The 14,415-nt window shown below is 43.5% G+C and overlaps 1 protein-coding gene across 1 annotated transcript in view; it reads right to left on the minus strand.

The window, feature by feature from the left end:
* Nucleotides 1-14,415, minus strand: part of LOC119978346 — a 439,995-nt gene that overhangs the window by 176,026 nt on the left and 249,554 nt on the right. Inside the window, exons 30-35 of the mRNA XM_038819919.1 lie at nt 11,049-11,237; nt 7,541-7,683; nt 6,129-6,291; nt 4,995-5,081; nt 332-466; nt 67-186 (exon numbers count right to left, since the gene is read on the minus strand). Of these exons, the coding sequence (XP_038675847.1) occupies nt 67-186; nt 332-466; nt 4,995-5,081; nt 6,129-6,291; nt 7,541-7,683; nt 11,049-11,237 (837 nt within the window). The remainder of the gene's footprint in view (nt 1-66; nt 187-331; nt 467-4,994; nt 5,082-6,128; nt 6,292-7,540; nt 7,684-11,048; nt 11,238-14,415) is intronic.

Here is a 14,415-nt window from a genome sequence, read left to right on the forward strand (position 1 = left end):
TTTCTCTGATGACGATATTTTAGAAAGTGCAGGAGCCAAATGCTCAACCAATGGTTTGCTTCCAACCTGTGATGTATCCAGCTTATTGATGGTAAATTTGCAATTTGTTCCGTAATTAAAATCCTCCTGCTGGCTCTGCATTGCGAAAAGCTCCCCATCCAGGATTAAAGTGTGAGGCACTCGTATCTGTGCATCAAAAAGAAACAAACAATTTAGGGAAAATGGTTCAGTTGGCTGTTCAACATTTTATGAATAAGCCTGTGAAAAAAGCTGCCAACAGTGGCAGAGATTTAACCGGGTAGAGTAACATTAATACAAGGCCTCAGTGTACCTGGAGACTGTGGTCGGTGTCAAAGTGCACAAGGTACCAGGAATCTGTAATGGTGGATTTATTCTGATATTGTCCACGAAACTTCAATGCATCTCTTTTGTTGATTCTCACTGTTGCGTCTGCCTCAAATTTTGCCTGTGGCATAAAACATGAAAAATCTCAGTACTTTCAGAAACTACATATCAAAGATGGCACGTATTATGGAATTAATTCTAATAGGAAGGAAACTGTATCCAACTCTCCACCTCCAGTGACCCAGATAAATCTAATTTCCCTGGCCCAGCCAGTAGGTTCTGTAAGTTTCAAATATATATATTTGAATATCCCGATGCTGATTTGAATGAAATCACTATTATTCTAACAAATGTATTCAGATATGAGGATGAGATTTTATATTACACTATGTATATCGTAGTCTAGAAATTAGTGGGTAGTTGCACATTCCTATAGCTCTCCAATGTTTTCTATTCTAACATAGCTGTCAACGTGTTTATTTGAACTGAATATCTGTGCCAAAGACAGAAGAATGTCACACACCAGTTAACCATTTGTTCCCTGATATCACCATCAAGAATCCCAGCCTCATGATTAACTAAAGTTAACACAACCTACACAATTTGTTGACAGACCACAGCTAAAGTATGGTGCATACTTTTGTCCCCCACACATTTGAGTGATGTACTGGCCTTGAGAAAGATCTGGAGGAGAGCTACAAGAGCGATTCCTAGCTTAAAGTCCCTCAGCTACTCACTTAGGCTCATGGATGTTGATCTTTTTAATTCTTATAATTATCTAAATCCCTGAGATTGTTTGCTGTGTAAGCCACAAAGCACTAATCATTCACAAGGGACTGGATTAGTGCACTGTGGGTTCATTTATTAAGATTAGCAACACAAGAACAGTCTTACGTTATTGTAAAGTTTGGAGAATTTTTTGCTTAAATCAAAAGTGAAACTAAAACTGGAACACACAATACACTCAGGCCCTAATTCTCTGGCCTTCGCTGGTGGCGAGACTCTCTGGTCTCAATGGTAGCGCACCCAAGTCCGCAGGTTTCCTGGCGGTATGGGTTGGCTTCAATGGAAATTCCCATTGACAGTGGCAGGAACAGAGAATTCCGCCGTCAGCAAATGTCACGCCCAAATTCTCTATCCTCACTAGCAGCGGTAGTCGGGCGGACTCACAACAGAGAATCTCGGCCACATTGTTTCCCTTTAAGTGAGGCCTACCGAGGCATGCTCACATTCCTAAAGGTGTACTTCAACATTCTTTACCTTGGAGCAATGTGACTAAAAGATAACCTAATGGAGGACCACACCCTAATGAAATGGATGGAAAGAGCCCCTATTAATCGGTCATTCCAGTTGAACAGATTGGAAATGTTGAACAGACATGAGTTTAAATTATACAAGTGCAGAAATAGTAGCTGGGGGGGCAGCACTGTAGTGCAGTGGTTAGCATTGCTGCTTATGGCGCTGAGGTTCCCGGTTCAATCCTGGTTCTAGGTCACTGTCCATGTGGAGTTTGTACATTGTCCCCATGTTTATGTGGGTTTCGCCCCCACAATCCAAAAATGTGCACGGTAGGTGGATTGGCCACGCTAAATTTCCCCTTTATTGGATAAAATTGGGTACCCTAAATTTATTTTAAAAAAAGAGAAATATTAGCTGGCACTCAAAAGCTGAGGTTCTGGAACACTTCCTCAATTGTCCCTGACTGGGGCAGAGATCATATCATGAAGGGGGTCTTGTCTTTCCATATAATCTTTGATCCAGGTCATCTCCTGCACTGATTTCAATTGCCTGAGGGAGTTGGAGAGGAGTTCACCAGAGAATATTTTCCATTACTGACCTTGAATTTTCTCTGGATTTTTTTTGTCACTTAGGTTTCAGAGCCTGGACATTCTGGCTGCACCAGGTTCGCAGGAGGTTAAATGTTTTCCCAGCCGATGCAGTCAGGAAAGTTGGGACTACAATATCTGCCCCAATTTTATTCGCTTGGATAAAATAATAAAATCTTTCAGTATATGAGCTCCGCCATTTTGTGCGGTTCCATGACGCCAAAGGTTCCTGCCACGTTTACTGTGGGAAAGGCTTGAGTAAGCACAATGTGCCACAAACTTTTAGGTTTAACTTTTAGCCAGCAGGTTCTGCAAGTTTCAAATATATATAGGGTGGGGGGGGGGGGGGGGGGGGAGTATTTGGATGATCAATCTGTGCAGCAAGATTGATCGATCAGTTGCTCAATTTCTGCCATAACAGCATATTTGTAATTTATTAAAAAATTAATGATTGAATTATTTTTGCTTATTGTTTCCCGCTTTTCTTTTCTTTTTTTATTTTCCTATTTTGTTAGTTTTATTCCAAGTTTATTTTATTTTTAAGTGACTTAGGGCGCAATCTACCATCTGTGTTGTGCCTGAAGGCAGCGCGGCGTGGCCGTTAGATGCTGGGAGATCCCTCTTCCGGGATCTACCTGGCTCGTCACACCTCGTGAGATCTTTTTAGCAATATGCACATTAGAGTGAGACAGTTAGTCTCACTCTAATATGCACTCCCATGATCTACCCCTTTGCCTTAGGGATCTAGGCGAGCGCCGTTCAGTGTTGGTCTCCACAAACGGGGACCAGGTAGAACGGCACTCATGGGGGTCTCCCAGGAGATCGGAGGACCCCAGGTGCTTGCCCTCTGGGAAGGGTGGCACCCTGGCACAGCTGGTACCACCTGGGCACCTTCGCACTGGTGTTCCCCACTGAGGCTCCATATCTACCCAAATAGTGATCAGTAGCGTGGTGTTTCTCGGCACTCTAAGCGCTGGGATATACCCAGATAAACTCGCTCACTACGGGACTCTGTTGCCAGTTGGGTAGATCACGCCCTTAATCTATTTTACCTAATTAAGCTTAATTTTTGAGCAGCAAGTAGCCTGCAACAATAGTTTAGAGCTGGGCTGTTCCAAATTCTCTGAAAAAACGTGAATGGTAACAGGCTGAGTTCAAGGGGTATCTTGTTTGAAAATAAAAGCAAGGCAGTGCTAAAAGTTTGTGGCATATTGTGCTTATCCAAGCCCTTCCCACAGTAAACGTGGCAGGAACCTTTGGCGTCATGGTACCGCACAAAATGGTGGAGCTCATATACGGAAAGATTTGATTATTTTATCCAAGCGAATAAAATTGGGGCAGATAATGTAGTCCCAAGTTTCCTGACTACATCAGCTGGGAAAACATTTAACCTCCTGCGAACCGGGTGCAGCCAGAATGTCCAGGCTCTGAAACCTAAGATGAGATTGTGGAGATATTGCAGGGCCACTTCTCACCTCAACCTTTGGTCATCACCGAAGGTTCAGGTTCCATAAACATCGCCAACAAGAAGGTGAATCATTCACACAATTCGTAGCAACTTTGAAGAGACTAGTAAATACTGTGAATTTGGAGATGGCTTGAATGACACTACTAAAGACAGGCTAGTGTGTGGGTTAAGAAGCACAGCCATCCAAAAAGGGTTGCTAACAGAAATAAACTTAAACCTGAAGAAAGCGTTAGAAGTTGCAATCTCTATTGAATTAGCAGCTAAGGAAGCCCAACAATTAAGTTTGAGCACTAGAATTCATAACATGTCAGCTGAGACAGGCATATGTTCGAAATTGCTCCCGACGTGCAAGGCTGGGAGTGCAACAGCAGACTGCTGGTGCAAAGAAGCAAAATACGGGAACTGTGGTAAAAAGTGGCACATTAAATGTGCGTTTTGGGGGAAGAAACAAGTTCCAAACACAAACTGCAAAAAGCAATAACCAAGTGCATCAAATGGAAAATTAAAGAAATGAAAAAAATGAAATGAAAATCGCTTATTGTCACAAGTCGGCTTCAAATGAAGTTACTGTGAAAAGCCCTGAGTCGCCACATTCCGGCGCCTGTTCGGGGAGGTTGGTACGGGAGTTGAACCGTGCTGCTGGCCTGCCTTGGTCTGCTTTCAAAGCCAATGATTTAGCCCTGTGCTAAACCAGCCCCTTGATAAGTATCCATGTGACAATCACAATCACATGAGGAACTGTTGTTGAACATACTGGCCTGTCGTTGGACATACTGGCCATTGCTGAGTCACCCCTTTATTGGGCAGATAACCGGTGAAAATGGAGGCGAACACTGGAGCAGCAGTTTCATTGGTATCAAAAGCTGTTTACCAAGAGAAACTACCATTCAAACCTCCTGGAAAATTGTTGTCTGCCCCTGGCACTGGACCTTAATAGTTTATTAACAAAGCTAATTGGCTACCTACCACTTGCAGACAGGTAGCTCAGACATTGCTCCATCCTGCCTCCAGGAAAATGGCTTGAGAATTGGGATGGTGCCTGGGAGCCAGGAGGTTGGCTGCCTGTCTGACTGACTCCATGCCCATCCCCACCAGAGCCTAATAATCAAACCCATGGAAGCCACTATTCACACTAGCTTAGAGGACCTTCTCCTCAAAAGGATTGTGGATGCTCAGACAATCCGAGTTTTCCAGTCTGCAATCGATCGACTTTTGTTGGGCAAGGATCTCAAGTGATATGGATTAAGGCAGAAAAAGAACGTGGAATCATTATTCATTTGAATAGCTCTAGGGGCTGAATGACCTCATGTCCCTATGCTCTGCTGCAGAGCAGAGAGCAACTGAGCTGTACTCACAATGTGGTCTGTCCTTGTTCTGAAACAAACCTCCATGTTCTTTGGAATAACTTCATCTTTATAAGGGTGCGCTAAAGCGACACAGATCTGAAAGAAAAGAGGTGTTGAATATTAATGAAGCATTTTTAAAGACGTGGAACTGTCCTGTATTCTGAATATCAAGCTGATAATTGCACAATCAATAAAAAACAATACTATTACAAAGGAACCTAAGGCGGGATCTTACAGCCTGGTTGTGGGCCAGAGGGAGCAGAAAATGTTGTGGTTCGTTCAAAACTCATTAGACTTCAATGGGACCGGAAGATCCTGCTGGTGGGAGGGGCCGTAAAACTCTACTTCTAAAAATGTGCATGTGCCCCGAACCTAGAGCCACAACTTGAAAGTAAAGAGTGAGTTGGTATGATTAAGAATCCACATCATTGCAATATAAGGGATACAAAATCATAAACTCTAAGCAGTGAGAATAAGGGGCTGGATTCTCTGCCAGCGGGATGCTCCATTTTGCTGATGCCTGGTGTTTCCCTGACGGCATGGGGCTGCTCCACAATGGGAATTCCCATTGACCGGCTGGCGAAATGGAGAATCCTGCCGGTGGGGCGGAGAATCCAGCCCAAGATCTATTAATCACATTCAACATTTAATCCCCAATCACCAACAGCTAGTTCTGTAAGTGTCCATACTAATTCCACTTGGCAATAACCTGCAGAGGTGAAGGGCTCTCAACACTTCCAAATAGAAGGTGTTACCATTTCAAACATCTGTCCAGGAGGTACGAAGAGGAAAATTTAAACAGGTTTATTCTGAACTCAAAAGTAAAGCTGGGTTGCACAACACAAGGCCAGGACTAATGTAACTAACGGAACTCCTGGTCCGGGTCTGGGACGGCAGTGAAAGGGCTCAGTAACGAATCCCAGCTGGACAGGCCTCCCGTTACCATGGGAAGTTGTATTCACGATCGCCACTGTGAGATCGATAAGTGATTTCCCCCCCCTTGATGCCCATGAGAGTTATCACAATATTAATGAAGCAAAAAAAGTAACAAATTAATTTCTTTAGCATTATAGGTAAATTTTTACAGGGGTAAGAAATCTTACTCCAGGTGTTCAATGATTTAGGTTGACTTTTATTTCTTACGTATGGTTTTTCAGGCTGATATCCAAGGACAAGTGTGTGAATTGTTTCCTCTTTCTCATTCACCAAGGCTTTTACTTCCAAAACGTAATGCTTTTTCCTCTTGTCTACAGTGAATGTCTCCTGTAGAAGGATGTTCTGTGGTACTGGCAGCTTAAAAGGGTGTCTACAAAATGAAACACACACACACAGAGCATAAGATCAGAGATAATAGAAGGGAATAAATATTGGCTTAGAATTTGCTAGAAAAATAAAGTTGAGCTTAACGATTATAATGCTATTAAGGTGTAAATCGTCCAGCAATTCGTGGTGAGGAAGAGATGTTCTGGAATTGCCCATTGCCTCAAACCACTGAATGACTTGCCATTATCCTTGCGAAACTGGACTTGCCATTATCCTTGTGAAACTCGAGCTCGCATTTAAAGTCCCAGTGAATTTCAATATATGGCTGCATTTGCACAGTAATATAAATTAAACTCAGTTTCATAGTTGAGGCTGATATTGACCATGCTTAAGGGCACATCTGTTGACCAGATTTATATTTCTACAAAGTAACTCAACCCTCAGACCCAGAAAGGAACAATTGAAACTATGGAAGCTCATTCCTGAAGGTAGCAAATTGTTCTCATAGAATTTAAAAAAGAACGTTTAATTTGTCTCTTTCTGAAAAAAAAATTCCTTAAACTCATTCTTCGTTCCCAGGCCATTTCGCATTCCGCACCTGATTCGACTGTAATTCATCGAATTTCTTTCTCTATCCATCAATCAGATTGCTTAAGGGACAAACTATTGGTCTTGTCATTCAGCAAGCTCTCTGATGTCAGTTGCCCTCACTGCGCCAGTATCAGCTTGCACTTCCAACATTTGTGGGAAGGAAAGTTTTGATGTGAAAGGTGAGGGTAAAGTCAAAGGGAACAAGGCAGGAGATGTCCCACGTCGGCATATTCTGGGCCACGGTCTCTTGGTGAACTCCAATGGAGAAATTCACAAGATTAAATGATAAGTAGTTTGCGACTGCCATTTGAGCCTGGCCCCTCCACTTCCTTCCCATATTCTTGTCCTGGCAGCTTTTAATCGGTTCTCAAACTATTTGATGCAAGTTTTAATGTGCAAAATTAAACCAATCATGCGGTACTCAAGTTCCAATTGGATGATGATGGAGTAGCATTGTCGCTATTCCACTGGAAACCTGGCAGTATTTTACTGTTTGACTATGAACATACCTGGAGTCTGATCTTTCACATGTCATCATCAATCAACAATTGATTAATAGATATTAGTGGCCTGTGTCACAAAAAATTGTAGGAAACAGCTTTCGAAAACTTTATCCAAATGAATTTCACACATCTATCTCAGTGGCACTGCAAAAGTGATATTGAGGGACGGGTTCAGATTCGGGTAGCAGCAATCCTCACCTAAATTGAATTAATGCACGGTTCTGGAACAGCATCTTCTCCCTCTTCAATTCCTCGATCTGTCCATTCAATTGCATTACCAAAGGTGGACTCTTATTGTCCTTCCAAAGGGCCATCACTATTAAGCTCCTTTTCCTCTTCGGCTGTAAATTGTAAGATTCCTCAATAAATAATTTGGATGAGAATTTAGGAGGCATAGTTAGTAAGTTTGCAGATCACATCAAGATTGGTGCAGACAGTGAAGAAGGTTATCTAGAATTGCAACAGGATCCTGATCATTTAGGCCAGTGGGCCGATGAATGGCCGATGGAGTTTAATATAGATGAATGTGAGGTGATGCATTTTGGTAGCTCGAATCGGGGCAGGACCTACTCAGTTAATGGTAGGGTGTTGGGGAGAGTTACAGAACAAAGAGATCTAGGCAAACAGATTCATAGCTCCTTGAAAGTGGAGTCGCAGGTGGACAGGGTGGTGAAGAAAGCATTCGGCTTGGTTTCATTGGTCAGAACATAGAATACAGGAGTTGGGATGAAGTTGTACAAGACATTAGTAAGGCCACACTTGTACTATACTGTGTACAGTTCTGGTCACCCTATTATAGAAAGGATATTGTTAAACTAGAAAGAGTGCAGAAAAGATTTACTCGGATGATACTGGGCTTGATGGTTTGAGTTATAAGGAGAGGCTAGATAGGCAGGGACTTTTTTCCCTGGAGCGTATGTGGCTTAGAGGTGATCTTATAGAGGTCCATAAAGATGAGGAGCAGAGATAAGGTAGATAGTTAACATCTTTTCCCAAAGGTACGGGGCTTGTAATGCAGAACAAGATCAGCAGTGTGGGTTCAATTCCTGTACCGGCCTCCCCGAACAGGCGCCGGAATGTGGCGACTAGGGGCTTCTCACATTAACTTCATTGATGTGGAGATGCCGGCATTGGACTGGGGTGAGCACAGGTGAAACCGAGGAAGGAGCAGTGCTCCGAAAGCAATGTTTGAAACAAACATGTTGGACTTTAACCTGGTGTTCTAAGACTTCTTACTAACTTCATTGAAGCCTACTTGTGACAATAAGCGATTATTATTATTATAAGTGAGTCTAAAACGAGAGGGCATAGGTTTAAGGTGAGAGGGGAGAGATACAAAAGAGCCCAGAGGGGCAATTTTTTCACACAGAGAGTGGTGACTGTCTGGAACGAGCTGCCAGAGGTAGTAGTAGAGGCTGATACAATTTTGTCTTTTGAAAAGCATTTAGATAGTTACATGGGAAAGATGGGTATAGAGGGATATGGGCCAAATGTGGGCAATTGGGACTGGCTTAGTGGTAAAAACTGGACGGCATGGTCAAGTTGGGCTGAAGGGCCTGTTTTTATGCTGTAAACATCTGTGACTTTATGACTAAATAATGATTTCTTTAAAATTAGTAATGTACAGTTCTCCTGCTGTATATTTTAAAGAGACAACTCGCTAAACCTCAGCGACTTTGCCAAAGTCACAAGACATTTTCCTTTTATCCTGCCTTTGACACATGAAAACACTTCAGTGAATGCTATTCTGTTCAATGTGACATTGATCAGGCTTTATCAAGCTGAGATGGGATCTATCAGGACTCCAAGTGTGTCAGCAGCCACATTGAAACTGGCTTGAATGAAGAATAAATTACTCCAATCCTCTTGGACTCAAACTTGCATTTCTGTTAAGTTTTAAATCCTACATATTACTGACTGTTTGGAACGTATATTTAATGCAGCAGAACCATCAAAATAATTGATATAATATTTTAAAACTTTTCTTTTTGCAGAAGCACTTACTGCTTTTTAATATTGATACTTTCAGGATCCTGATCCATGCTGTAGTTTCTGAGTCACAAAGACGGGATGCTCTGGGATGTGTCTAATCAGTAATATGTGGTAAGTACTTCCTCAAGTGGCTTTCATTAGATATGTCAAATGTGATAAATTAGGTCAACGTCAACTTTAAGATTGGCAGCTAATTTCTTTCTTGGCCTTTTGGCTAAGATCAAGTTTAGGCACAGGCCTGAAATCAGGTGAAATGCCTGCTCATCAGCTTGGATCTAGTATGTTCCTTTGTGGGGATCATGACGTGGATTCAATTTGAATTTGAATAGGTTTTTGGAGCAAGCAGTGAGATGGATTCATTGACTTTGTAACTCTGAGAAAGGAATAAAAAATATTTTTTTTAAATCTAATTTATTTGCCCCACACATATCCTCCTTTGGCTTCAGGTGCCATGCCTACAAGGCTGTGAGCAATCATGGACTTCCAATGAATCAGTCCATGATGCTTGGTAAAGTACTGCAGTTTTTTACCATTGCCTCCTGCAGTCTGACTGCCCAGGAAACTCTCCCACTCTTACTGTCTGCCAAAAGCATTGAAAGGATTTACAGGCTGATAATCGATCTGCTTGGTCACATTATGAGTCCATCTTCCATAGCCATTAGATCCTGGAGTGGGACTTGAACCCAGATCTTCTGGTTCAGAGGTAGGGACACTACCCAACACGCCACTAAACTTCCCTCCCATAGAATCCATAGCACCCCTACAGTGCAAAGGAGGCCATTCGGTCCATTGAGTGTGCCCTGACACTCCAAAAGAGCACTCGACCTAGGCCCACAAGCTCGTCCCCATCCCAGCAACTGAGCACATTGCTCATGACCAATCCACCTAACCTGTACATCTTTGGACTGTGGGAGGAAGCCAAAAGCACCCGGAGGAAACCCATGCAGACACGGAGAGAACATGCTAACTCCACACAGTTACGCAAGGCCGGAATCAAACACGGGACTCTGATGCGGTGAGGCAGCAGTGCTAACCACTGTGCCACCATGCTGCCGCTTAGAACATAGAACAGTACAGCACAGAACAGGCCCTTCGGCCCTCGATGTTGTGCCGAGCAATGATCGCCCTACTCAAACCCACGTATCCACCCTATACCCCCAACAATACCCTTAACCTTACTTTTTAGGACACTACGGGCAATTTAGCATGGCCAATCCACCTAACCCGCACATCTTTGGACTGTGGGAGGAAACCGGAGCACCTGGAGGAAACCCACGCACACACGGGGAGGACGTGCAGACTCCGCACAGACAGTGACCCAGCCGGGAATCAAACCTGGGACCCTGGAGCTGTGAACCATTTATGCTAACCACCATGCTACCGTGCTTCTGCCCGTATAAAATATAATTATGAGAAGTGACCTTATAGGGATATACAAGCAAATGATATGGAAGCAGGTAGTCTAAATATTTATATTAACACAGAGAGAATAGGCCTTGCGTTAACTAGTAAAACATAGCTTGAGAACAGTTACCAGGTGTTGTCCTTTACCCAGATACTGATCAGCATTTAAAATAGGCTTCCAGAGTAGAAACCCGAGAATCATTGTAGAAATGGCTCGACCCTAATGTGTGTGTCTTGGATGTGAAGAAACATTTCCCAAGTAGAAGGACAACAACTCTTCGCCACTCATTCACACACTTTGAAATCTCACCTCCTCCCTAATTGTGTAGTCAGCGGTGAAATTAAATTCCTTTTTCTGATGCTTTAGCCAAAACCAGGCAGTCTTAATTTTCTCTTTACTTTCCACAAGGATTTTGTTCTTAACTGGCTGGTTCCAAAGTGAAACAACCTCACTGTGGCTTCGGAACGAGCTCTCTGTAATGTGCCCAAGAGTAGTTGCCTGAAAAACAAAATGTAGAACATTGTCATTAAACCTACCCTTTAAACTAGAATTGCTATTATGGGCTCAATTTAACTGTCCTTTGGGTCTCATCAGTTTAGAGGTTGAAGTAAAATGGTAAAACAAAAAGGAAGTTAATGTTTTATATCCAGAAAACAATTTGTTACAGTTTGGAACATACAAATTACCAACACCTAAGCATTAGCATCAGCTGTTTTTCATTTACCTTCAATCAATTTCCAAAATGGTAATTTACTGTACAAGAATCTTGGAAGATTAGCGGAGATTATAATCAACACTGCAGCAGCAACAATGCTAAAGATTCTCCATCCCACACCCCAGCATTCACTTAATGGTTCTGCGGTCTAAATTCACATTTCATTTCAAACAGATCTCAGTTGGAGCAGAGTGTAGCTTCAATATGAACTGCATTGCTCAGTAACAGCATTTGAACAAAAATAGGGCGTACCAAAGTGCAAGTCTTAGGACGAGATCTTCCTGCTGTTCACATCATTGGGATCTTCTGGTCCCGCCGATGGTGTACACCCACCGTGGTTTTCCTGGTGACATGTGGTGAATTCAATAGGATGTCCCATTGACAGCGACGGGACCAGAAGGTCCCACCGCTGAGAAATACACTCCTGGGAGGCCAGAAAATCTCACCCTTAATGCTTGATAGGGAAAATGCAACCACTCACATTGGGCTGGGTTTTGTCAGAGTAGTGATAGCCTCGATGATGAGCTGGAAAGTGGGAGGCATCTCCACGTTGGCCATTCTGGAGAGCCCATGCCGGATTCTATGACAGCATGGCAGCAAATGGGCAGATATCGGGATTCCTGTCCCTTTATGGGATGCCTGCCCTGCTTCCAGACTCTTCAATCCCAGCAGCATCACTGGGTACAGTGGTCACTGCTGGGTCTGCACTCAGCTGGGAGACCCATCGATAAATGCTGGTGTCACAGCAAGTCACTAGGACCAGTCAGGCAAGGCCAGGGAGCAGTTGCCGGATGTTTGGAGAGGGCAGGGGTGCTGGCTGGCGAGGGAAGGGGGTGCTGGTTGGCAGAGAATCTGGGGGCAGAAAGGAAGCAAAGTGTAGGGTGAAGCACTAAGGACACAGAATAGTGAGATTTCCAGATACTGCAGCTTTATAACAGGCTGTGTTTTAAGATGTGACAGTGCTTCATTGAAGGCTTCGTAATTAGCCAGTGAACATGTTATCTGTGCCTCCCACTAAGGGACCAAATTTTAGTGTTGGAGGCTTTGTAGACAGTTCAAAATAGTGGACAGGATCTTGAAGTCTCACCCCAATTTCCGACAGATCCTATTTTGCCAGGAGGGGAAAGGGAGCAGGTCTTGAACCTACAGGCACAAATTACTAATCAGATGGGCCATTTGAACAAGCAGACCCAATCATGGCTGATATTTTTCTCATCCCCATTATCCTGCCTTTTCCCCATAACCCCTGATCCCCTTATTAATCAAGAACCTATCAATCTCTGTCTTAAAGACACTCAGTGATTTGGCCTCCTCAGCCTTCTGTGGCAAAGAGTTCCACAGATTCACCACCCTCTGGCTGAAGAAATTCCTCCTCATCTCTGTTTTAAAGGATCGTCCCTTCAGACTGAGGCTGTGCCCTCAGGTTTCAGTTTCTCCTACAAGTGGAAACATCTTCCCAACATTCGCTCCATCCAGGCCTCTCAGTATTCTGTAAGTTTCAATGAGATCCTCCTCATATCCTTCTAAACTCCATCGAGTACAGTCCTAAACCACTCCACATATGACAAGCCCTTAACTCCCGGGATCAGTCTTGTGAATCTCCTCTGGACCCCCTCCAAAGCCAGCACATCCTTCCTTGGATACGGGGCCCAAAACGTCTCACAATATTTCAAATGGAGTCTGACCAGAGCCTTATACAGACTCAATTAATTGACTGATTAGTCTGACTTTAGTTTGGGTGATTTATTCACCTTCAGACCTTTCAGTTTCTCCAGCATCTTTTCCGTAGTGATGGCCACTACACTCACCTCTGTGCCCCTAACTCTCTTGATGTTCAGGTATGCCACTGGTATCTTCCACTGTGAAGACTGATGCAAAGTATCCATTCAGTTCCTTTGCCATTTCTTTATTCGCCATTGCTACTTCTCCAGCCTCATTTTCCAGTGGTCCAATGTCCATTCTTGCCTCTATCCAACCTTTTACATGTTGAAAAAACTCTTGCAATCTTCTTTTATATTATTGGCTAGCTTACACTCATATTTCATCTTCTCCTTCCCTTACTGCTTTTTAAAAGTTGTCCTCTGCTTGCTTTTACATAGAACATACAGTGCAGAAGGAGGCCATTCGGCCCGTCGAATCTGCACCGACCCACTTAAGCCCTCACTTCTACCCTATCCCTTTAACCCAATAACCCCTCCTTACCTTTTTGGTCACTAAGGGCAATTTATCATGGCCAATCCACCTAACCTGCACGTCTTTAGACTGTGGGAGAAAACCAGAGTACCCAGAGGAATCCCACGCAGACACGGGGAGAACATACAGACAGTGACCCAGCGGGGAATCAAACCCGGGATCCTGGCGCTGTGAAGCCACAGTGCTATCTACTTGTGCTACCGTGCTGCCAAAAGGCATTCCTTTCCTTGGGATCCGCTACCAACCTAATTTTCCCAATCCACCTGCATATTGCAGTCCCCCATCATTATTATAATATTGCCTTTCCTATATACTTTTTCTATCTCCGGATTTATTTTCTGCCCAACCTCCTGACTACAGCTAGGGCCCTGTGCATAACTCCCATCAGCTTAGTTTTTCCTTTGCGATTGCTTAATTCTACCCACACAAATTCTAAGCCTTCAAACCCTGTATCACTTCTTCCCACAGAATTCTTTCCAGTAACTTTTCCACCACTGAGATTAGGTTGGCTGGCCTATAATTTCTTGGTCTATCCTTATCTCCCTTGTTTAATAATGAAGATGGAGGGGTCAGGTGGTCGCTGCTTCTCCTCGCCCACAAAGGCCACTAACCTTACCTTATGCAACCAGTAGCGACCACCTCCCTTTCACTGCATGTTTCCAGACCCTGGAAAAGTCAGAGAGCACCAATGAATTTTAAACTGAGCTCCCAAATACCCTGTGGGACCCCTATTTAAATGTACTGTTGGTATATCCATGGACAGAATGA

This window comes from Scyliorhinus canicula, chromosome 15, assembly GCF_902713615.1.
Source record: "Scyliorhinus canicula chromosome 15, sScyCan1.1, whole genome shotgun sequence".
In the NCBI taxonomy this organism is placed as follows: domain Eukaryota; kingdom Metazoa; phylum Chordata; class Chondrichthyes; order Carcharhiniformes; family Scyliorhinidae; genus Scyliorhinus; species Scyliorhinus canicula.